We start from the raw sequence: 24,273 nt of genomic DNA on the forward strand, positions 1-24,273 counted from the left end.
AAAATGTGTTAGTCACTATTTTTTATAATTTTCACAAAAATCTGATTTTGCACAACTATTTCTCATTAGACTATAGAAATAAAATTGATTATAATATATAGTAAATTGCCATTATATGTGTCACTCGTGTTCGTTACTTTACTCACGGTATTGCAAATATCATATATTTTTTGTCAGTCTGCTGTAAATGTTGAACCTGAATTTTTTTTTGTTGAGTTTCAGAGCTAATGAAACTGAACAATGGTCTAGTAATCAACAGCATTACTTCTCCAGGTAATGCTACAAGTAATTTTTCTCCCTTTGGTACCATAAATTTAAAAATAACGTCGTAGTTTTCCCTTTAAAAAAATAGCATATTGACTTTATTTCTATTATAAATTTGAAAAAAAATGTTTTAAACTGTAATTGAAATTGTCACTCATAGTCATAATTTATTAAAGGTATTGCTTATCTTATTTATCTTGTCAGTCTGTTTTAGAGCATGAATTTCAAAGCGAAGAATGTAATGGAGATATAGTCTAGTATAAGCAAACATTTATTCCCAATCTGGTAACCCAATAATTGAGTTTCTGATACTATATAATAAGGTCGTTTATAAATAGTGTAAGTTTTATATATCTATATATTTATATAGTATTGTCTACAATGTTTTGTCCACCGCTGCTACGCAGAAGGGAACATAAAAATACTGGTGTTCGTTTGTGCGGTAACACTTGTGGTCACAACTCCTCGGCAACCGTTTGCCGGATTTTGTCCAAATTTAGTAGAATTATAAATCACCGTTTGTAGTTGATCATTTTGCACCTCCACTACGTTTCATAAAGTTTTACAGGAGTTGTTGGACTTTTGCACGTCACTTTTTTTGCGGTGGGGGCATATGGCTACGAGTTTCTTGTTTTATTTTGTCCTCGTGTACACGGTTTTTCGATTTCCCATGAAAGCATTCATTAAATAGCACGAAGTTGCGTTTCAAGATGCTGCACTTCAAAATATATATTGATGTTTTTTATGGTCATCCGTGATGGAGAAGCATTTACTTTACTTTATTAAACGATTCCGTAAGGAATGTGATATATGTAACCGTAAGTAATGATTTCGTTATGATTTTACGGCGGATTTAAGAAATAAATCTAGGAAACTCCATTTTTTTCATTGTTTACCACGAGCTGACCATTTATGCCGCATTATTTACCCCGAGCGAATTTTTAGTTTTTTAATATTATTTTAGTTTTAAACAAAACAAGTTAAACATTCAAACCTAGTTCCAAATCGAAAATAGAGAACTATTGGAATTCATTCTTTTTTTATCCAAGAATAGTTTAGCAATCCATTTTCTTTTAGCTCTTACAAAGTAATGTAAGATGACTTTAGGATTTGTTGGGGTTCGTTACATTAACGTTTTGTGCATCCCCTAATCTACTGCTATCTATCATTGCATTCACTCACCAATCGTCGTCACTTGTTTAGGGTGAATTCTAACACTACATTAAATCTTTGGCTTCTTGACTTTATTCACCTATGGAATATGAAGTGTCACTCACTAAAGTGAAAAAAAAATCATTACTATCTGTTGTCTTTTGCAGATAGCAAAACAGTTCACTGTAATTGTCTATACGAAGTTATTGCGTACATTTATTTTTAGCTTAATTTGTCTTTGTATGATTATAATTCAATATCTATTTATTTACACCAATGATACACTGAAGTTAATAATTCTTGAGATGATAAACAGTTTGAGGACGGGAAATGTTATTACACAAATTAATCGTGCATAGGGAAAATATAATTAAGCTTTATTTATGACGTCTGGTCTTACTTAATGATTAATATAAATGCTAGAATATATAGTTTTGACTTTAAACGACTCCGTTTCATGAACATTCATCAATTTAATATCCCACGATTTCCATTTTGCCCATCTGTATTTACTTAAAACGTCATGTTAATTGTAGATATTGTTTGTTTACTTGTACCTTTTTCAAGAATGTATACTTTTAGAAAGGTCACAGAATAAGCATATCCTGTTTCATCACTTTCCAAATATTTTCATTCTCATTTCTTGAAATCTTTACTATTCAAAAAAGCCATATATTGCTGTTATGCAATTCAAACATAAATATGTGTCTTAATTACAGCTGCGATCACTTCTAACCTCTCTTCGATCCTGTCAGGATTCGCTGTCATAGAACAGTTCTAAACTGTCAGAAACTGTTCTGACCCGCGACACACCTTGTCAGGGTCTGTCAGGACTTCGGACAAGCTCAATGTAATTTTTCATGGGTCCTGACACCCTCCTGTTAAAAATTTAAAAGAGTTCATTACAGGATCCGAAATTTGGACTGAATTCTTTTTGGTTGCAGATCTAGACACCGGTATGATACAGATAACCTATATATACTGACATTTTTAAACAGTTTATACAGAAATTTTAGACCTTTATGGAACTTTAAAGTGTTTTGAAAGAATAGGACATTTTGAAGAATTTTGACCGAAATATATTAGTCGCGTTCACCCACATGGTAGTTATATTACAAAACAAAATAGCATTTTAGTCAATAATTTTAGGCTCTCATGGAAATCAAAAGTACACGCACTCATACATTTTGCAGGAAGATTTTTTTAAAGAATTTTGACTCAAACAAAAGCATTTCAGTCATTATTTTTAGACCCTCAAGCAAATTAAAATGAGTGTGGACTCATACATTTTGCAAGAATATGATATTTTAAAAGAATTTTGACTCAAAACAATATGTCGCAGCCACCACATGATACTTATATTGAAAAATTTAGCATTTCAGTCATTATTTTTAGACCCTCATGGAAATTAAAAGTGCTCGTACTCATACATTTTGCAAGAATATGACATTTTTAAAGAAAAATGACTCAAATCAATATGTCACAGCCACTATAAGATAGTTATATTGAAAAGTTTAGCATTTTAGTCATTAATTTTAGACCCTCATAGAAATTGAAAGTGTGGGCACTCATACATATGTTGGAATATGACATTTTTGTAGAACTTTGGCCCCGTGCAGGTCCGGGTGTTAAAAGAATAGGCCTGCAGCAGCGCTAAGCTTGTCGTAAAAGGCGAATAAATAGTGCTCAGAAACGTAGCCGGGGGCTAGGCGCTCTGCCCACAGAGCAACTGGGATGTGTGCCCCAGGTGGTGGAATGGGGTACCCCTGGCGTGTTACATGCTGGGGTTGTCAGGCTATAATACGGAAAACCTGACCGCAAACCATAGTGGTGCACCGTGTTGGGAAAGATGCCTTGTTCCTCGCACGTTAAAGAACCCTGCTGTGGTATTCGATAGGAGTAGGAACCTTTGCGCTCCGCCACAGGAGGCTAAATTGCCCGACCTTACCCATCCCCCTTTTTCCAGTGGCAATCAGAATTTGTCGACCCTATTATCCTTGTGACCCATCCTTTTTTTTTCATTTCATGTTCATTTTATCATCCATTTCATGTTCATTGTCTGAATATAGCTGAAATATTGCTGCTCGGACGTTAAACCCCAACAAACAAACAAACAAACTGTAGAACTTTGACAGAAATGTATGAGTCACAGTCACCCACATGATAGTTGTATTGAAAAAATAAGCATTTAGTCAATAGTTTTAGACCCTCATGAAAAATAAAACTACCCGCACTAATGGCGTCACAGTCACTAATATGAAACTAACATTTTTAGTTTCTACATTTTCTACATATGAGACTATGTAGGGAAATTGAAAGTGTTATCACTCATATTCGTTGCTAAAAGTGGCATTTTGAAGAATTTTGACCGAAATATTTAGGTATCAGTCACCCATTTAATGCTTTATTGTAAATTTTGACATTTTTTACTCGGGAGTCACGTGAGTGGCTTCGAGTATTGTAAGTATAGGTGTAAAACCACTATTAAAAGTCTCATTACTTTCTATGTTGAATTAAGCAATCTTCAAGGTCCTAATCTTTTTTAAAGTTTGTTAAAATGAACTTTAACATGTTTTATCATAGAGGGAACCTTTTAAAGACTCTCTCATAAAATTTGCAGCATACCTTTAATGGCTTCTAAGAAAGAACGGTGAAGTGAAAGTAGACAGGTACTAAAAATACTACTTTCCTTTTGGAAATTTGACAAATCAATGGGCTTAAGATCTAGACTCTGACAAATTATTCTTTACATCAGAGTTCAAAACTGTTGTATTCAGTGTGTACCTGACAAGATAAGCTTTTTCAGATGATACCAAGTTTGCATATACTGGCTAAATCACAAAAAATATACAATGCATCCTAAGAACTACTTTGTTTTTACGGACTACTTTCTCATATGTGACTGGTTCCCCTTAATAGTGGTATTATACCTATAAGAATGACAAAAGGGCTTCCGGCAGATAACTTCACGGACGGAAATGCTGTCTTCAAATTAATCCGTGATTTTCTTTAAACTTTAAATATTTCACCGATATCCCAAATGAATGATATTTCAAACATTTTTAAGAGTTAATTTTCAGCTATGTATTGTCGAACTGGTAAATCGGGACGCCAAACTATTTTTTGCCGCTTGGCCGCGTAGTAATTTCAAAGAAGATAGTTAAAAGCTATCCTGGTTCCCGGTACTACTGAATGTTGCGATCGGGAACCAGTGTAGTTAAAAGCCAATACAATTTAATTGGAGTTATCTCTCTTTGGGTACTATGCCCCGTGGATGGTATTATAATCAAAATCATTTTATCAAGAAGCGTCACATTCAACATCATCTAAGTGGTTAGAAGTGATCGCAACTGTATTCCAATTTTCAAAAGACAATATACATAAATATCGGCAAAAAATACCGAAGCGTGAGCAATGGGGCAATTCATATAAGTTTAAATCAAAATGCATAACCAGAATGTGAAAACATGAAACAAGGACGATCAATATACCTAACGAAGCGAACGGAATAAAATTGACTACAAATAAAAACTGAAGATAAGCAAAACAAGACGTAACTCAAAAACTTAAGCACAAGCAATTGAAATCCCACAAAAAAGCAGTGACATCAGGTGCTCCTGAAGGGTAAGCATGCCCTGTTCAGTGAAACCCGTAATATGGTAATTGAGTGTAATTCGGTAATAGTCTACAACAGTTATGCAGTTATTCCGTAGAATCACAAAAGGGTCCCATCAAACAATTCACTTTTAGGCTATGTCATTCAATTTAAAAAGAAGTACATGATGTAAATGAAGTAAATAATAACTTGATGAAACTGCACTGTTTGACATGTGTTATCGATATGTTCATGGATATTTCTCTCATCGTGACGGTTGTGTCTACACATAATAACTTATAATCTCTATTTTAGATATTCGCTTTCATGTTGCGACAATGTATTTTCTAAGATGGATGTGGATGCCCGATAGTGATAGCTACATGTACAACCCAACTTTAGTCGGCAAACAAAAGGTTGCTGTCGCACAAGTCAGAAGTAAAAATTCTACGGTTTGACAAACCTATGTAAAGCTTGTGTTTAAATACTTAAATACTAATCTATATCTACTCGTCACTAGCAAACACATCCATTACGAAACTTCTACATTAGAACCATATGAACAAATCAGAAACTACCCGAGTCGGCAAAAAAAACAAGTTGTAACTCAAGAAGTTCTTTATTTTATTTCAAGAAAAAGAATGGTTATATTAAGGTTTTGCATATATTTCAAGTGATTCTGACAAGTAATTTCGGAGAAAGATGACGGGAGAATGACGGACAGGCATACACAGTATAATACCTCCTTACTATATGATGAATACATATGTCGTGTGTTGAAATAACTGCAAATAACTATGAAGTGTTCCATCTTTAAATTGGACAAAAAACATTCTAGCCAAAATGTCGCTAATTTTACTTGCTATGTCTATCTGACGAATTTTATAAATTTATCACATTTGATTATTTCGAAATAAACAAATGCTTCTTTTTAAAGAAGCCCTTTAATATTCGTATCGTTTTTTTCCATCGAAACTGCTTGTTCTAAGGAAAAATCAGGAACCACCTATTATATGTGTTTTGCGTAAATATTTAACGCAGGTTCCACTGACTGAACTATTTAAAGGGGAATAATTGTGTTCTATTTTTCTATCAAGAATCAAAATATCTATAGACTGATTAGAATCAGATTGTTTTGTCAGAATTAAAACATAGTTTTATTAACAAATAATTGGGAAGCCTACAAGACACAATGAAACAAAGTAACAAAAATAAAAAAAACAGTCAATAAATATATACTTTATGGAACGGTGCTCAGAGGGGCCAAAATCAAGGGATTTCTGGCCCACGGTCAAGCATTTCCTTACAAACAAAGGCAGTATAACATCTAAACATACCATCTTACAAGAGAATGGTCACATTATTACCGACCAGCAAGAAGTGAGTGAAACCTTCAATAACTACTTTGTAAATGTAGCAAAAAATATAGGTATTAATAACAACACTGAAATAAATGAAAATTATCCTAGTATTGTTGCTATAGATAAGAAGCATGGTGAACTATCTGTATCTAATCAACTTGTTTTTTTAACCTGAAACTGAAAAATCTGTTTTGAAAAGAATTAACAAAATTAGTGCCAAAAAGGCAACAGGTATAGATGGTATCTCACCTAAAATTTTACATTTTTCTAAACATGAAATTATAAAACCTCTCACAAACCTTGTAAATCTATCGCTGTCCAACTCAGTTTTTCCAGATCAACTTAAAATTGCACAAGTTGCACCAATTCATAAAAAAAAGGAAAAAGGTAATTATAGACCGGTTAGTGTTCTCCCAGTTTTATCTAAAATTTTTGAGACAGCTATAGAAAGTTAATTATCAGAACATTTTCAGAAATTTTTCGACCCCTATCTAGCAGCTTTTCGGTCAGGCTATAGCTGTCATTCAACGCTTTTGCGCATCTTGGAGGACTGGAAAAAAGCACTGGATAGTGATAGATACCTTGCTGCCATACTAATGGACCTCAGTAAGGCTTTTGACTGTTTACCCCATGATCTGCTCTTGCTTAAACTCAGACATTATGGTCTCAGTGAATCTGCTATAGTTCTGATGAACAGTTACCTCTCAGACTGTAAGCAGTGTGTCAAAGTTGGTTAAAATATAAGCTAGTGTTAAATATTTTTAAAGGCTCCATTTTAGGCCCTGTACTTTTCATCGTATTTATAAATGATATCTTTCTTTTCGTTAACCACTGTGACTTATATAATTATGCTGACGACAATACTCTTTCTAAATCTGACTCCATTTTGGCAAATGTTATTAAATATCTAGAAGAAGACAGCAATAATCTAATATCATGGTTCTCAAAAAACAAAATGCAAACAAACCCTGAAAAGTTTCAGGCAATATCTATTGGCACTAAAACTCACAATGATAATATTGTATTTAATCTAAATGGAACACAAATTAACTGTAATGATGAAGTAAAACTACTAGGCGTTACCATAGGTTATAAACTTAATTTTAATACACACATAACCAATATATGTAAAAAAGCAGCCAGACAACTAAATGTACTTAAAAGAATTGGACACGACTTAAACAAGACTTCAAAATTAACCATTTATCACTCATTCATTCTCTCGAACCTTAGCTATTGTCCCCTCACTTGGCATTTCTGTACCGTACAAAACACAAGAAAAATTGAGAAAATACAAGAAAAAGCTCTTCGTTTCATATTTGACGATTACACCACATCATACGATAACCTTTTAATTGAATCTGCTATACCGTCTTTAAAAATCAGGAGGTTGAGAACCATGGCATTAGAAACTTACAAAATTCTAAATAAATCCAGCCCTCAGTTTCTCCACAATATTTTATCTTTTAAACCAAACTTGTATAATTTTAGATATAAGCTCACAGCTGATGTCCCAAGTCCAAGGACAACAAGGTATGGTAAGAATAGCTTTAGCTACCAGGCAGCCACGATATGGAATTCCTTACCAAATGAAGCAAGGAATATTACATCTTTTGAACATTTTAAAAAAATTATTTCTACATGGTGTTTTAATGAAAAATGTTCTTGTTTTTCATGTAGAACTAGTGAACTGCCTGTTGGTTAGACCTATTTATTACTGCTTTGCTGTGTTAAATATTTTATGCCTGAATATATTCTTTTGCTTTATATGTGCTTTTATATGTGCTCAATGTGATTGTGCTATGTTTTTATGTACCCAATGTGTGTATTGTGTATGTGTGCATGTGCTTGCATTGCTTATTTGATTTCATGTTTTATGTGCTGCATGTAAATGTATGTCTTTTACCATGTCTGTGAATGCCTTTTATTTGTTTTAAAATATCAGTCGGTCAAAGAGCTCTGAAGAGCTCATGTTGCTTGTTATATTGTACATATATCTGTCGACTTTAAATAAAATTTACTTACTTACTTACTTACTTACTAACATACGAATACGGCTTTTACCCACAACTTCATCTAAAAAGGAAAAAAAGATTTATATCACTTATAATACAAAGTTTACCGATTTTTGTCAATGAAGCCACGACAGTGGCTGATACTGATCTAGGCATCAAATGCAAATCTTGCTAAATATCATAATTTGCGGTAGCACTCACATGCATCCGCGATCAATACCATTGTGACTGGAAAAGAGTGAAAGGTGAAATGGAAAGGAGTAAAATAACCATGAAATTGATACTTAATCAAACAGCATGCAAGGGAAATTTCGCATCTTCCATTTTATTTAGAAATCCATGTAATATTTATGCACTATTTAATGACTTGTTTCTTCGGACTGTTGATCACGTTGTTACAGTCACCGGCCATCTCATGCGTATGAATATCTCACGTGACCTAGAAGAAAGTTTCTGAAGCTGAAGGGGAGCCAAACGGGAAATAGTTTGATTAAATAAGGTGGGTTACTGCACGAAATCACTCCCTAATGTAGACACAATTCTTTCATTACAGATACTATTTGCGAACAAGTTTTGATTATCTTGAGGGAAAGAATGGATATTTTTTTCTGTATCTGTAGCCCCCGCTAGTACCCTCGCGTCATCCCGCCATCTTGGATTTCTCTAGTTGAGCATCATGACAATTCTAAATATATTCTTTAATTTGCCTGACAATTTTTAGATGTAGACTTAAAAGAGCTGAAAATAGTATTTGAGAGACAAAGTTTTCTATATTTTAATATTGAAGGGAAAATGAATCCTTTTTTTTCTGCCAGTCAACCCGTTAGTACAGTACTTTCACGTCACCCAGCATGCATCTCAACAGACGAGCATCATGTCAAATCTTCTGTATTAATCCTGTTTAATTTTTTATAACATTGATGTACAATATTTATAAAATATTCTTTGTACTCTGTTAGTTTATGATAAATAGGTATGAATCTATCATGAGCTCATAGTCCTGATAATTTACCCTTTTTTGCTGTGTGATGTATGATTATATTCATGTTACAAACTTAAGAAGGTTTGAACTTTTTGAATCAATTTATAATTATGCAACAACAGCTAAGGTATATGTATTGCGTGCTATACATACACTGTATGTACCAATAAATACTTGTGACATGTATTCTTTTTCCGACGCAGTTATTTCCAGAATGAAATGTAGAAAATTATAAGTAAAAAGAACAAATTTTTCGGCGTTGGCTATCTTTTTTTAAAGATAAGACTTGTTTTCAATGTGTTATTTGTAAACAGTACAAAAACCTAGTTTCAATTGATGTATTCATATCATTGCTTGTCATCGTAATACACATACACATATTTACAATTAACAACATATGTTGAAAACTGTAACGTATTTGTTTTTGTCTAAGTTTAGAATAGATAGTAAAAATGTTATTTACCAAAAGTTTTCAGTTTCTGTTTATTTAGAATAGTTTAACAGCATTGCATTTAATAGGGGTGGAATTTGCTAGTTATATGATTTAGCCATTAAACAAATATATGAGGTCCATTAGTACTGAAATATACAAGTTGTTTGAATGACATGAAAATACATATTGTTTCTATCACAGTCTTGAATACCCTTTTTGCGTCTTTCTCTCATGACTCTGTGAGGTGGAAGAACCTTGGTTTTGGGTGAACTACTATGTTGATGCTTTGGTCTGACTGTATGGTCATAATTCTTTTCATAAGTAATTAGACACGAAAAATGGCAAATTTATATGCTTTGCCACAGGAAAACAGGATTCAACAGTGGTATGTATGACTACGGGAGAACTTGGAGCGGTATAAATATTTGCTTCAATTCTATGATTAGTAAAAGCAAAAGCTATGTAGTGAAGTGGTATAAAAAAAAGCAAAAAAAGACATGGAAGAGTGAATTAACATGTATATTTTATATGTGTATCGTCAAATATGTGTGTGTGAAAAGTAAGAAAAGGTTGTGAGTCATTTTTACATATGAAACATATGATTATCATATGGTGCTCGATTCATATGATAATCATATGATGCAAAACATATGATTCTCATGTGTGGCACATTTACCTGAGTAAAATTATAACTTTCCCTAGTTTAAAATTACAATCTTTTTTTATGATTAGAAATGTGATTGTGCAGTAAGAAACAGAGCAAAGTATGAAGGCTTCATTGACTCAGTACTTCAGTACTTTGATTATTCTGATATTGGTGACTCGGATTTGATGTTGGATAAGACTTTTTTTCGTTCAAACCCAAACTTTTATTTATATTTCAGCAGCAAGTGTAACGAATATTTTTATAAGTAATGGGGGAATATGGAATCATTATTTCTTTTTTTTTTCAATAGATGAGTACAAACGATAATTTCAAAAATATGCAACATTAAGTGTTTTTTTTTTTTTTTTAGCAAAGCCCCCACCCTATCGCTAATAATATGGTCCGTGCTCAATATATTCATTTTCACTGAAGGAGTTATCCGAGAAAAAAAATAATGCAAACAAAATTACAAAAAAATACATAATAAAATTACATGCATTATGTTCATCTATTCGAAGCGTGTCTTGTGATGATATTTGAATGAAAAAGGTCCAACTTTGGATTGAAGACATCATGCCTAAAGTATACCCAAAGCACGCGGATTTTATTTTCGTTTTCTTATGCCCGCGATATTCATTTTATCTGCACACTCATATAATTTTATTAGTACTAACACCAAATAAACCTGATTCAAGCAATAAATCGAGAAATTTAAATGAAACATTAATGGCGGAAAACCACGTTCACGATCTTTTGATAATGATATGACAAATATCAGAGCCCACTACTCCATAAATATACAATATAAAAGAAGGCAAAAAGTAACTATGGTAGGATTTTGCCTTTTGAAGCTATAGATAAAAGCATACACAAAAGTAAAGCTAACTGCGTATGCTTTGTGATATCTGAAACCCTAATGCATGCTTTGATAAGTGTTTTAGCAGATGTCATCTATTATAAACTAGATTCATTGACAAATATTAAGTCATTTGGCAGGACATTACAGAACATAATAATATAGAAAGAATTGAAATCAAAGTATATGATAATGCTAGGGATGCATGTGATTACTTAAAAAGTGGTTTTATATCTTACAACAGGCAAGATTCTTATACAGGGAAACTAATATGAATAATTCTGGGACATATACTTCAACTAGTGTCTCCAAAGCGTAGATGAAGAACATGCATCTAATAAAATGATACAAACCACATATCGGAAGTTATAAGGTCAGAAAAAGTACAAAATGAACATCGTACAATTAACCAAACTGAGAAAACAAAATTAAAATTTTCTGATTCTGGTTTGTCAGTGAATGGTTTAAATAACTTCTGTGATAGACATGATATAAAACATCAAACTGATGTAAATCCGACTGAATTTGAAAATGAAATAGTAGGTGTTAGGAGAAAATAGTCTTATAATCTACCTGAACAAAATGAAGTAAAATTAGCAGAAATTGAAATGATGAAGAAGGGTTAAGATACCTCCGGAGAGGCAAAGACACAGTAATTCAAACCAAAGCAAAATCTTTATGGGAAAGAGATGATCAAATTCAAAACTTAAAAGCACAATTGGAAAATGTGAAAAAGCATAAAATGGAATTTGTCAATGCTCAAAGTGTAGAGCTTGAAAAAGAAAAAAACGCTTGAAATCAGGAATGAAATTCTACTAGATTCAGTCAAACGGCATTAAGAAAGATGTGGTGAAATTGAGAAAAACTATGAGGTGAGACCAATAAAAAAAGATCACATGATAAAAAAGAATTACATGGCAGGCTACAAAATATGGCATATGACTTAAATGGAGGTAAATTGGGAAAACATAAAAGCAAAGAAGTCAAACTGAATCTTCATGCAGGGTAATAGCTAGATATTTCAGGAAAATGTTAATATGTTCAAAAATGCTACTCGACTTACACTTCACATGAGGTATCCGAGATTGTGTTTGTTCGGAAATCCAATACAACGACTCCGTACATCATTTGAAAGCTATAATCGAAGTTCCATCAATGGCAGAGGACTTTTACCGAAGCGGTTATATGAACACAAAACCGAATGGCATAAAGAACTAAAACCGGAAGTATAATGAATACTATAAAACACAAGCTATATGTCGAGCAGCTCTCATTTGTCAACGTGCCTGTCCTATAGATATGTGTATAACAACCTGAGAACAAATGACCAATCCAATGCTTCACTCGCGTCCAGTATAACTTCTTCGATTCTGGGAGTTTTGTAGTAGCAGTAAAAATGAGTTTGAACATGGTTAGGATACGATTTTAATTGTTTTATTCCACTATTTTGGGTGTTGTTTTCTTTAGCAGCTGTTATTAAGAAATAGCATCGACATATGATCATCAAAAGAGAAAGAAAATATTTGTGTAGCTATGTAGGTACTAATTAATCGAACACCTGTTTTCTCCCTTATTCAATGGGCTCATCAAGGTCAATATTCATTATTTGGATAGAAAATTTTAATATAAATATTTTAGCTGCAATATGTGCATCAAAACTCCAAAGCCTTTCTCTTTTACCAGTTCGAACGTTAATGGATTATTTCATAATTTTAATAAAACACAACAGGCTTAGTTGTATGATGTACACTTTATCAATCATGTAGAGTCTGGTACAAGTTTTCTTGGGGAAACACATTCTGGCTCTAATGATGCTTTATATTTAGATGAATGCGTGTGTTATGTCAACTGTCGGTCTTTAGAACGTAGTAGAAAAAAGGGGGATGGCTTACAGATTTAATAAAGCAACCCCTAGTTGGTCCGATCAGCATTATTGATAAATCTTTGATATAATTTGTTTTGAATTGGACAATTTTTTTTTATTCATTTATATGTTTGTTTCACCTATATGTACCCACAAAATTAATCTTATTTTGCAGAGACAGATATGGGTTACATAAGAATAAAGATAAACTTAGGCACGGTAAATTTATAAAGTCTAGACATAGGGGAGTCTGAGTATGGGGAATAGAAGTATACAGTATTGAAAAATCATAGGTTTTAATGCTATTATATTCAGATAATAGTCTTGAACTGATTGTCTCCAAAAGATCTTTCGAATTTTTCAGGATGCACATTGAATTAATACCACTACGAGAGTAACAAGTGTTGTGGTAGGACTGCAGACCCTCTTTGACAGTTGTGAGTATAGAAGTTAAAAGTTTTGAAAGAGGTTTGGTGGTACATTTTGCAGATCCAGCTCCGAAAAGTTTGTATGGATTCATGTGGAGTTTAGGAATCCAGTACATAGACGGTAAATCACAATCATCGTCCTTGGTAGAGAGACCAAAAGAGGATAGCACACATTTATGGTTTTCCACACTCTCTTCTTTGGAGAGTGTGGTAGCAGTATAGGTCTTATCACTGCTATTATTTTCTACGTCTACCTCTGATAACAAACATTTGATGTAAAACATTTTGCAGACAAAAACAATGTTGTTTTGGGCTTTGTCTGCTGGTACGACAACATATTTCTCATGTATAGTAGACCATGTTTTTGCTACATCGGGGTCTTTGAAAACTGGTGTAGCGTTGGAACTCATTGACCTACTTAAAACTTTCATTCGTTTCAAAATTAAAGATCTCACGGCCTTTAACCACTCTGACAAAGAATCAATTTCTTCTTGTCCTCGTTTTATCCATTTTCTTGCATAATCCTCGACGGCATCCATAAGAACTTTAAAGTTATAATTCCAATTTATGGAGCGTGGTTCACGGTACTTGGGACCTTTAGTAAGGATATTACGCAGAGATTCGTTTTCGATGATGGTATAAATATGCTATTAGATGGAAAAATTTCTGTTAACAAACTTCAGAAACTAAGACTGCATTTCCTAGAGTAAGGATATCTAATAGTTATCTTAATATTGAAAGCGGACATGTTATAATGTTGAAAATTGAAAACGAATTTCATTTTATTATCAACTGCAAACCTTTAACTGTAACTAACGGACACCTGGTCCATACTGCCAGTTTTTAGTGGAGTCCGAGTTGCTCAATTGCTTTTGTTACTTTGTATGTATGATTTTAGTTACTTTATGTTCTTTGTTGTGTATGTCTGTTTTCCATGTTTGGTCTTTGTCCCTGGATTACATTCTTTTGATTACCGCTATAATCTTGGTTCCCTTGATTACTCTCTAGAAATGACTTTTTTAGTAGATTAATTAATGTGGTTTCTTCCATTTCGGGTATGGACGATAATAAAAAAAATGAGTTTATTATTTCCGCTAGTATTTTATGATGTATTTTGCATATGTATAGCAGGTATTTATGAAATATATGAACTTAATTTGGAAATGAAAGGTATTCGATGGTGTGCATCTGTGTAATATTATGATTGATTATTATGATTCTCCTCTGCACTAATACTTTTTTTCTGTTTATTTGTTTTAACATTGAATTATGTGTTTTTTACTTGTCCAGTATTGTAACTGGTTGTAATTCTAATATTTGGATTTTATACCAATAAATAAATTGAATTTGACTTTACAATTTAGACAGGAATATAAAACATTTTGCATCAGGGGAATGAAAAAACTTTTTTTCTTCGGTGAATGATTTTAAGAAATTGTTTGATGTAAGCAATGTATAACCCGAATATTAATTGAAATCTGTTGAAAATCTGATTATAAATATTTTCATTCTACTATTAAAATCAAATCTTTTACATACTTTTTTCATTTACTCTTTATTGCTGTCCAGTTATAACACTACTGCGTGCGATAGTACCGAGGTTTCTGTTAAATTCAACATGTATTCTTGCTTCAAGAAACTAAGCAAAAACCTTTGATGTATATGGCTTTATTTACATATAATTACAGAGTTGTCTCATACATTTACTTTTTATTGCACGTATGTAGTTATTTCAATCAGACGTCATTTACATATTTTACATGTATAGCGAAAACATCTGAAATAATATCGTACGCTCTGAACTATTTGAATACAAATGCAACTTTGTATAACATATCAAATTATGTTAAATGAAGCTTTACATTGCTTTCCTGACATTTCAGTCACTTTAACATTAAGTTCGGTCTTTCCAAAATAACTTCGACTTCTAGATTGTGTTCGATGTTATGGGGGTGGTGGAATTTTAATACCGACATTTCCTAACATATAACATTCACTTTCATCCGGGTTGTCCTTTGATGTATAATATATCATTATCGATACCTTTTTTTTATTCTTGAAAGAGCTATAGCTTCTTTTGATAATTTGACCATACTTTATCTGATGATCTTTTTAATTATTATATCGAACTTGTTCCTGCAGAGTTTTACATTGTTCACGTATTTCAAATGTAACATGTCGTGTTTCTCTGCTTCAAAATGCCCGTCCACTAATATGCCGTAAGTATGTCTGGTAACACGTACAGAAATAATATCTGGTCCTTGTTTTGACCGTTCGGCAACTTCAAAATCTCGGACAAGATCAAGATATTCCTCCATGTAATGTTCACTAAAAGCCTCTTTGATTGGTTCTTTGATTTTAAGAATCTCTTCCCACATTTTCAAATAAGCATTGTTCACGCCTTCACCTCCGCAACCTCCACCATTGGCTATACATAACTCTTTTAGGTTTCCAACATCAGCCACTTCATGAACTGTAATGTCAACTGTTCCTCCTATCAAAGTTAAATTATATTAGGAAGCCTTAGTAATTTATTAAGTAGCAGTTTATGTTAACATCACACAGGAGGTGATTTATGCATGTGAAAAAAAATCCTCTTGCACGCTTATTTCTCATTATGATTGTGTATAGAATTTGAAATTTGCATGAGATTTCATTCTTAAATTGTTTGATTGAAGTGGAAGATAAATGCATAGTTTTCTCCAACACAGGAATATAGTTACGTAAAAACGGTATACAAAGCTGGAAAATCATCGTTCGTTCGGTGTTTTTATCTGCTCCATAAATCACCCCCACCATAGGTAGTGTCTAAATTTTTAAATTGACAAATACTTTATATAAGGTTAGTAGTCCAATTTTTATATCTCCTAAAATAACTTTCAACTTGAGAACACTGTTTGCTTCTTTTATCTTTAGTGAAAACGTAGGATATTGTATTTCTTTCGAAATAAAGATCTCCTACAATCTTAGGTTTTGTCTAAAATTTCAAGCAAGTTGTTCAATCGAAATGATGGTTGATGATGACCTCACATTTTAATTATTTATACAATTAGGCCGACATCTTTCTTTTACGTGGTTTTCTTATATGGAAGTTTTTTTTTTGTGTATAGTGAAAATATTCTTCGCACCATTCTATTTTAAAGAATTTATTTTTAATAAATATTAATAGGTTCATACAAACAAACCTTTCCAATGCAGTTTGAAATAGGTGAATTATCAAATTTGATTAACTGGGTTTTTGATATATAACTGTTGTAATAACAAAGCTGTTTCAAAGTTATTGGAACAGTATTCAAATGAACCAAGATTCTAGCGGAAATCAAAAGAATGTAACTAAGGGACAAAGACCAGACATGGAAAACAGACAAACACCAGAAAGAGCATAAAGTAACTAAAATCATACATACAAAGTAAAAAAAAAGTATATTAGCAATTCGGACTCCACTAAAAACTGGGAGCATGGACCAGGTGAACGAGTAGGGTAAGCGTCCTCTGCTTTTCTAAAAACACCCACCGAGCTGCTCGTAAAAAGTCAAATCTGGGAAATTTAATATTCAATTATGGAGGTAAAAATGTGAATAGTAGTTTGACAGGAAATGTGTTTAATTTTTTTTTTCGTATGACCCTTCCCCCTCCCCCCCCAAAAAAAAAATAGTCAAGAGATAACAACTTTTGCTCACACTGGTCAGGATGTGTAACAATTAAGCAGGAATTATTAAATATATATTCTCTTTCGCCGGTAATAAGTTCTACACTTTAAATGGTAAAATCTTAACTTTACCGTAGAAAGTGGAGATGAAGAATATGAGAAACTATGATTCTCTCGTGATATCTGTAAAAATAACTTTGAAAATGGATACTGGCGGAATATCACTCACACAAATTTAAACCTAATCCAGTGGTAAAGAAGACAATTTTAGAGAAAAGAATGTTTACCTCCTAATGCAGTATCTGTAGTATATGGAAGCAACCTCGGGTTCAAGAGCTAGTAACAAATATCTAGACTTGATTCCTGCCTGAAACAGACGAAAGAAACATTTGCTAATGAAAAAATGTATTTTACTTAGCCTAGTGTGTGCATCTCTTTTTCGATTGAATTACTATATACTTGGTACAAATTTGAGCTATTGTGTCTACATATTTGTAATAACAGAATACAAAAAAACAAATTTTCTTAGAGTAGCGTACCTCTAAATGAACATATATTCAACATATACATATATTTTAAAAATCAATCCATAGTTACAACGACATTAATAAGTCGAAAAACGACAAAGTGGTGAAAAATAGAACAGAAACAAAGATCAACGCAGAAGAATATCAGCAACACAGACCCCACTAATATCTGGAGGCGTAGAATATTGATGATAGCTCGCAAATCGGCATTTCTTGTTTTTTCTGACATTCAACTCTTTTTCCCCATGAATATTTGCTCCCGGGTAACACTGATTTTTAATGCATTGTTCAACATTAAATTGATGTATGTTTTAAATTTAAATTCCTCGCGTTGAATGTTTTTCTTTCAGAAACCTGTAAAAGGTACGTGGACGGTTTTATGTATGATAATATGTTTGAAATTTAAGTATGAAATTTAATAAACGTTCCAATAGAATATGTTATTTCCATGATACAATCTATTAAGGAACATTAATATACAACTGTACAACCGATAGTGTTTTCAATGGATAGAACAACTAAGGAAATACAGCTTTCTGTTCCTTTACTTGTTATTTCTTTACCTTTTCCGCACATTTCCTCATGAAGTTCTTTGACTTGTCCGCCCATATAGCAGGTACTGTGATTACCCACTGTATATCTTTTTCTCGTATTCTGACCCCTTGTGTTTCTGTCTGCTGGAGCAAATGGTCTTTTAGGGCTTCTATAAAAGAAAACACAGTAAAAACTTGTAGAGGTTTGTTGTAGATGTCATTTATCATAAAATAAGCACATAATACAATATATTAAAAGAAACATTTTAGTTCAGTATATGCAAAATTAAATACGTACAGTATATTCTGAGAAATGACAAAAACAGTATATTGTTCTAACTTTTGAACTAGCTATGGGATTCGCTTTACAAACAGATTGACCAATCACTACAACAAACAGAAAATTCTTTGAAATGATAAAACAATTCACTTTAGGAAAACGAAAACATGTAACGATCGAACTAAGTGTAAAATGGTAGATAGTTTATAATTAAACGAATGGCCGATACCTTGAAGAAAGTGTTTTACGCGTTCGAGCCGTGAACATTATACCAAACACTAAAATATGTATAAGGTTTGTAAGAAATATTTTGCAACATTTTCTGAACATTCGATTATACAAGCGATAAAAATTGATAAAAACGAATATTATAGCTTTTTACCACCTACAGTTTAAGGATAGAAAGGAGACACCAAGAATTCGAACGGTAATAAATGAAATAATTGCATAATGCAGGGATAACTACCAGATAAAGAAAATGGAGACACACACCGACGAACATGAAATAACCTACATATTATGCACATAAAAACAAAAAGTAATCGAGAAAATTTGATTGAATAAAAACCTGTGAGTATGGATAAGGCACACTGAAAGAGAAGTCGTTCTCTTTATTTCCAGAAACATTCAACGAGTTGCTGCATAAAAAATTGTATTTCCGAGTCAGACAAGAGAGGTAAACTAAGACACAGTTAACACATTGGTTCTAATTTGGTGCAAATGGATACACCATAACAATCCATAAGTTCATGACGACGACCGTAAAGTGTTGATTTTAATCCTTTTGTAACACAACCCAGCTCTATAAGCCTTTATTGTAAGAAGACTAACAATGTACAGAAAGTCCACCATAACGTTTAAGTTGTGATATGAAAACACCATACGCAGGTGCAAAAGACTTTTTCTTTTCTAACGATCTCTAAAATTTGTTCAAGGTAAGTGGCTGACTTTATGGTGTCTGTAGTATCCTTTATCTCAAGTTCCGAGGGGTAGATGAGATGTATAATATCCCCGAATCAAGAATTCTTTTAAGACAAAATGACATTTTTATGGCGGAAACTGAGACCAAAGGATCTGGCTAACGATTTTTCTTCTTTTGGATAAGATTAGCTATGAAGTCAGCCTCATAAGAAAAGGGAAAATGCTAGCAAGTAGCGGAGCACAATGTGTTCCAAATGGAATAAGAATATTTATGAAAAGTAATTTTGATTATTTTTACGCCTATAAAAAGGGTTTATTTAAATGGAGAATATTCAAAGTAAAATCCCAAGTGAAATGCTGTTTCCTTTAATGGGCTCTCTCGCAGTTTTACTTTTAATCATCACCTTTCTTACTATTTTCTTTCAAGATTGTAATGAAAATTAGTCAATTCAATTCGTTTAATTCCGTCGAAATTAGTAAGTAGAAAGACAACAATCTAAAAACTGTAAAATGTATTTCAACAATCGGGTCATGTAAAACATTTGTTGTAGTTACTACGTACCATACAGTTATGCAATTCCATTTTGAAATGCTCAAAACAGTAAAACTCCTTATGCAAGTCGTCGGAGGCTAGCTCAGCGTATCTATCTTCAGCTTCATACCCAAAGGCAACAAAATTTTGTTTCTTATCTGGATTCAAAAGCAGTAGTCGTATAAATATTGCAAATTTCGGTATTATAGATCACTAACGTATTCTTAAATTTGAAATGCAAGCAAAATCAATACAAATACGTCACACCTACTGTTTTAAGTTTCAAAAACAATAAAATATATTCGAAGGGCAGAAGTATTTTTGAAATTATTTACATTCAATAAATCATTGCACACAACCAATATCATATCCATATCAATATAATCTTTCTTTAAAAAATTCGAAAAAAGAATGCAATACAATCAAATTACGGATAACTCTAGCTTGCAATTTAAGTATTGTTTTTATATTAGTTATTTTGCAGAAACTAGAAAATTATTAAAAAAAACCAACAGCTTACTAGCTAATGACAAGAGGAAAATACAATGCACTTTTTTCAAAGCAAACTAAGTAAAATATGTCTGTTTCTGAATTTTCATTATCGTGAAGATTGTCAAGAACGATAAGATATAGATAAACTTGAAATCGATACCAAAATGTTTTAAAAATATGTAATCAAAGATTAAATAGTACACCGAAAATGAAGCGTAAGATTGTTTCGCTTTTGTGAATTTACACATTATTGTTTAGAAACTTTTTTTTCGAGTATCTTGTAAAATTACAGTTGCGAATGTTCAGCAATTCATTGGAAGTGTACAATGGAGGTAGTATATTGTTAACACGATGGTCGCTCTTATTTGATCCCCCCATATGATAAAATTCCTGTTTAGTGAATAAATATGTTTGTAAACTTAACAATAAAATAAGAAAGTAAAGCAATAGGTAAAAATGACATGCACGAATGCAGTTAGTTAATGGACATTTATATTTAAGTTGTTAAATAAGGACATAGGTTACGAAAATATTAACATGCTATGTGTATGAACGTAAGAAAATACATTTCTGTTTTATGAATCTCTCTAAGTATAATATTGCAACCCGAGAGGCTTGTCACAGTCCAAGGCATGTCAGTAAACTCTCAATGACGATGTATCCCAACAAATGTGGTAATTTTGAAGCCGAGATAAAAATTGTTACATTATCACAGCACTTCGTCATATAGTTCTGACAAAGCGCCCAAATCATGCATTTATTCCGTTTAAAAATAAATGTCGAAGATACGGGAACATTATAAATGTGGATAAAAAAAAATGGCATATTAACAAAATTCAGGATAAAACTTACAAAATGACATACCAATTTTGCAGGTGTCCATTAAGTAACAGCGTCAGGGCAATTCGGGCAATTTCCGTTTGATGTTGAAAATTAAATTGCGAATCTTTTGGTCTTACAAAATTACAAGACAACTGTAAGACCATAGATAGACTTTTAGAAAGTCAGAATTGCATATAGATTTAAATATTATTGGTATTCTGTAGGTGAACAAGCAGAAACAGAAGTTAGTGACACCAGGGTATTTATGAATTGATTGATTGATTGATTGATTGATTGATTGATTGATTGTTGGGGTTTAACGTCCGAGCAGCAATATTTTAGTTATATTCAGACAATGAACATGAAATGGATGATAACATGAATATGAATGATGATGAAATGAAAAAAAATAAGGGATGGGACACAAGGATAATAGGGTCGACAAATTTAGATTTCCACTAGAAAAAGGGAGGGATGGGTAAGGTCGGGCAATTTAGCCTCCTGTGGGGAAGCGCAAAGGTTCCTACTCCTACCGAATACCACAGCAGGGTTCCTTAACGTGCATGGAACGTGGCATCTTTCCCAATTTGCTTTTGCTTAGTATAAAATATAAAAATCGACTGTGAAACATCCACGATTTTTTAAAGAAATTTCCAATTTTACAAATTGCATTAATCAACCAATAATTTTCGGAAAAATCTGTTATTCGAAAAAGATATATTTTGATAAACTCTATACTTGTATGATATAAAAGTAAACATATTCTGTTAATTGCATTGATTTTAAAGAATCCCAATTTTTAAAAGGTGCAATATCCGGCCATTGTATACAGAAGGTGTGTCAGCTTAAACATTTTATATGAATTGAATTGAAGTGAGTTTAGCCTTAACATTATATACTAAAAGGCTCAAGTTTCATTCCAGATTAGAAGATGAAAAGCTTCGCCGTTTTGGGATTTCTTTTTCTATATAGTACCCAGGTGTTGGGTGGCTCGAGTCAGTCTGAATCCGATTTAATGGCATATCTTTTCGAAGGTCAAAGTTACACAAAAAATATTCGACCGTCGGAAGACTATTCAAATGATATGAACATATACTTAGATTTAGAACTTCTTGGAATAATCGAGGTAAATGAACGCGAGCAGAAACTTGTGACTGTTGGGACTTTATATGTTTCATGGATTGATGAATTACTTACATGGGATAAAGACGACTATGAAGATATACACACCTTTCTCATATCGCAATCTGAAATCTGGAAACCAGATTTGGCATTGTGGAATGGCTTTAAAAAAACATCAGAACTTGGTAATGACTTTATACTTGTTTCCATCCAAAACGATGGTCGTGTCAGCTGGGCACCATCTGAGGTCTTTGAAACACAGTGCTCAATTGGAGTAAAATACTTTCCATTTGACGAACAACTTTGTGATATTGTAATTGCACCGTGGGTGATGAATTCGGAATGGTTTACCTTTGAATCACACAATAAGGCAATATATCTCCACAATTACGAACAAGACAATATGTGGACGATTATAGGTACTTCAGCATCCGTTAAGAAATTAAACGACTATGATGAATACGGAATGGTGTTTACTGTAAAATTAAAAAGAAATTCGTCCTACTACATGTACAATTTGATACTTCCGATAATTCTTCTAAGTATTTTATCAGTCTTTACTTTTGCCCTACCGACAGAAAGCGGTGAAAGAGTTGGCTATGGGCTGACCGTGTTTCTTGCACTTGCAGTGTTTATGACAATTGTTTCTTCTGATCTTCCTAAAACCTCAGGTTCACTACTCGGAGGTTACATGGCGTTTGAACTGACGGTAAGCACATTAATGGTTTTCTTCACGACATTGCAGCTCCGTGTTCATCAACGGAAAGATTCAGTTCCACAGACCATTGTCCGCTTATTTAACCTCAAGTACTTCCCATGTAAGCGAGTTTTCAAAGTTGAGTGTGGCAATGAAAATAACAGCCTTAACACTGGCAGAATCAACGAAATGACTTGGGTGGACGTAATTTCTAAGATTGACTTCATGTTTTTTTGGACTATGGTTATTTTGAAGATTGTTGGCATTACAATTTACATGAAACTTCTAAAATCGCAGTAATGTTAAACCTTGAACAAAGATATAACATGGCTGCTTCCCTGACTTTTTTAAATCAAAATCAGTAGACTTATGGGACTTATGTTATATCAATGAAAAATCCATCACCTGCTATTCTTTTGATTTTCAGGAGATGCTGTATAATAAGAAAAATCATTTTTGTTTCGTGTGTGTGTGTGTGTATGTGTATGTGAGTTTCTAATGGTATTTAAATCGTCGTCTTTCAAAGCGTCTATAGTCTTAAGTACTAAAATATAGCAAAAAATACTTTTTGACAAAATGTACCTGAATACAGAAGCATCTTTAATATATATATCATGTATAAATATTGGACAAACTGAGACAATCTAGAACAGATAAAAATAACTTCTGAAGCTGAGTAAAGTCTTGTTTGCCTTATCTTCAGCTTTTTTATTCGGTTCGGTAAATTGAGTATTTTCGTGTGTTCATGTTTAGACATACTATGGGATTTTGAGGTATTTGAATCATCCCCCTGCTATTGTTTCGGTATTTTTTGCCGATATTGCTGTCGGTCCCTTTCAGGGCTTACTTAGAGGTGTGTTAACACTTGTGGAAGCCCTTTAGATGATCTCTCAAAGTAATTACTCTTTTATATTCAAGTTATCTGCTGGTGGATTTTTTCCGTTTCACAATATGTGTTCTTTTATCTATTCTTTGATTTCGACCAGGATTATAAATTATTAGATTAATTTGGCGGGTGTTTTAATGAAAAATCAAAGACATTCATCCTACCAATGTTCCTAGTTAATACTACATGTGTAATTGGAATTTATGTTGCGTAATT

General features: G+C 32.8%; 2 protein-coding genes and 1 long non-coding RNA gene across 3 annotated transcripts; 2 read left to right on the forward strand and 1 right to left on the reverse strand.

The window, feature by feature from the left end:
• The first annotated feature begins 52 nt into the window (after window positions 1–52).
• Window positions 53–8,007, forward strand: LOC148629726 (uncharacterized). Its single transcript, XR_015919368.1, has 3 exons — window positions 53–273; window positions 5,327–5,463; window positions 7,864–8,007. It is a non-coding gene; the product is annotated as an uncharacterized LOC148629726 (long non-coding RNA).
• A 7,685-nt stretch (window positions 8,008–15,692) lies between these two features.
• Window positions 15,693–18,381, reverse strand: LOC148629727 (uncharacterized). Its single transcript, XM_088576948.1, has 2 exons — window positions 18,336–18,381; window positions 15,693–16,090 (listed from the first exon to the last, which is right to left on the reverse strand). The coding sequence occupies exons 1-2, from the start codon at window positions 18,379–18,381 to the stop codon at window positions 15,693–15,695; spliced, it is 444 nt and encodes a 147-aa protein (XP_088433074.1).
• A 3,910-nt stretch (window positions 18,382–22,291) lies between these two features.
• LOC148629728 (neuronal acetylcholine receptor subunit alpha-9-like) lies at window positions 22,292–23,853 on the forward strand. The gene has a single exon (XM_088564779.1). It carries the CDS (start codon window positions 22,368–22,370, stop codon window positions 23,469–23,471), a length of 1,104 nt encoding a protein of 367 aa, XP_088420905.1. The 5' UTR covers window positions 22,292–22,367; the 3' UTR covers window positions 23,472–23,853.
• Window positions 23,854–24,273: the final 420 nt, after the last annotated feature.

This window comes from Perna viridis, chromosome 1, assembly GCF_037379345.1.
Source record: "Perna viridis isolate PV_CMFRI_1.1 ecotype Kerala chromosome 1, ASM3737934v1, whole genome shotgun sequence".
Lineage (NCBI taxonomy): Eukaryota > Metazoa > Mollusca > Bivalvia > Mytilida > Mytilidae > Perna > Perna viridis.

Excerpts from the sequence above, each read along its gene's own strand:
- LOC148629727 (XM_088576948.1), bottom strand. The coding sequence starts at position 18,381 with ATGGGCGGACAAGTCAAAGAACTTCATGAGGAAATGTGCGGAAAAG. Across the intron at positions 16,091-18,335 it reads TGAGGAAATGTGCGGAAAAG|GAGGAACAGTTGACATTACA; the intron begins GTAAAGAAATAA and ends TAACTTTGATAG.
- LOC148629728 (XM_088564779.1), top strand. The coding sequence starts at position 22,368 with ATGGCATATCTTTTCGAAGGTCAAAGTTACACAAAAAATATTCGACCG.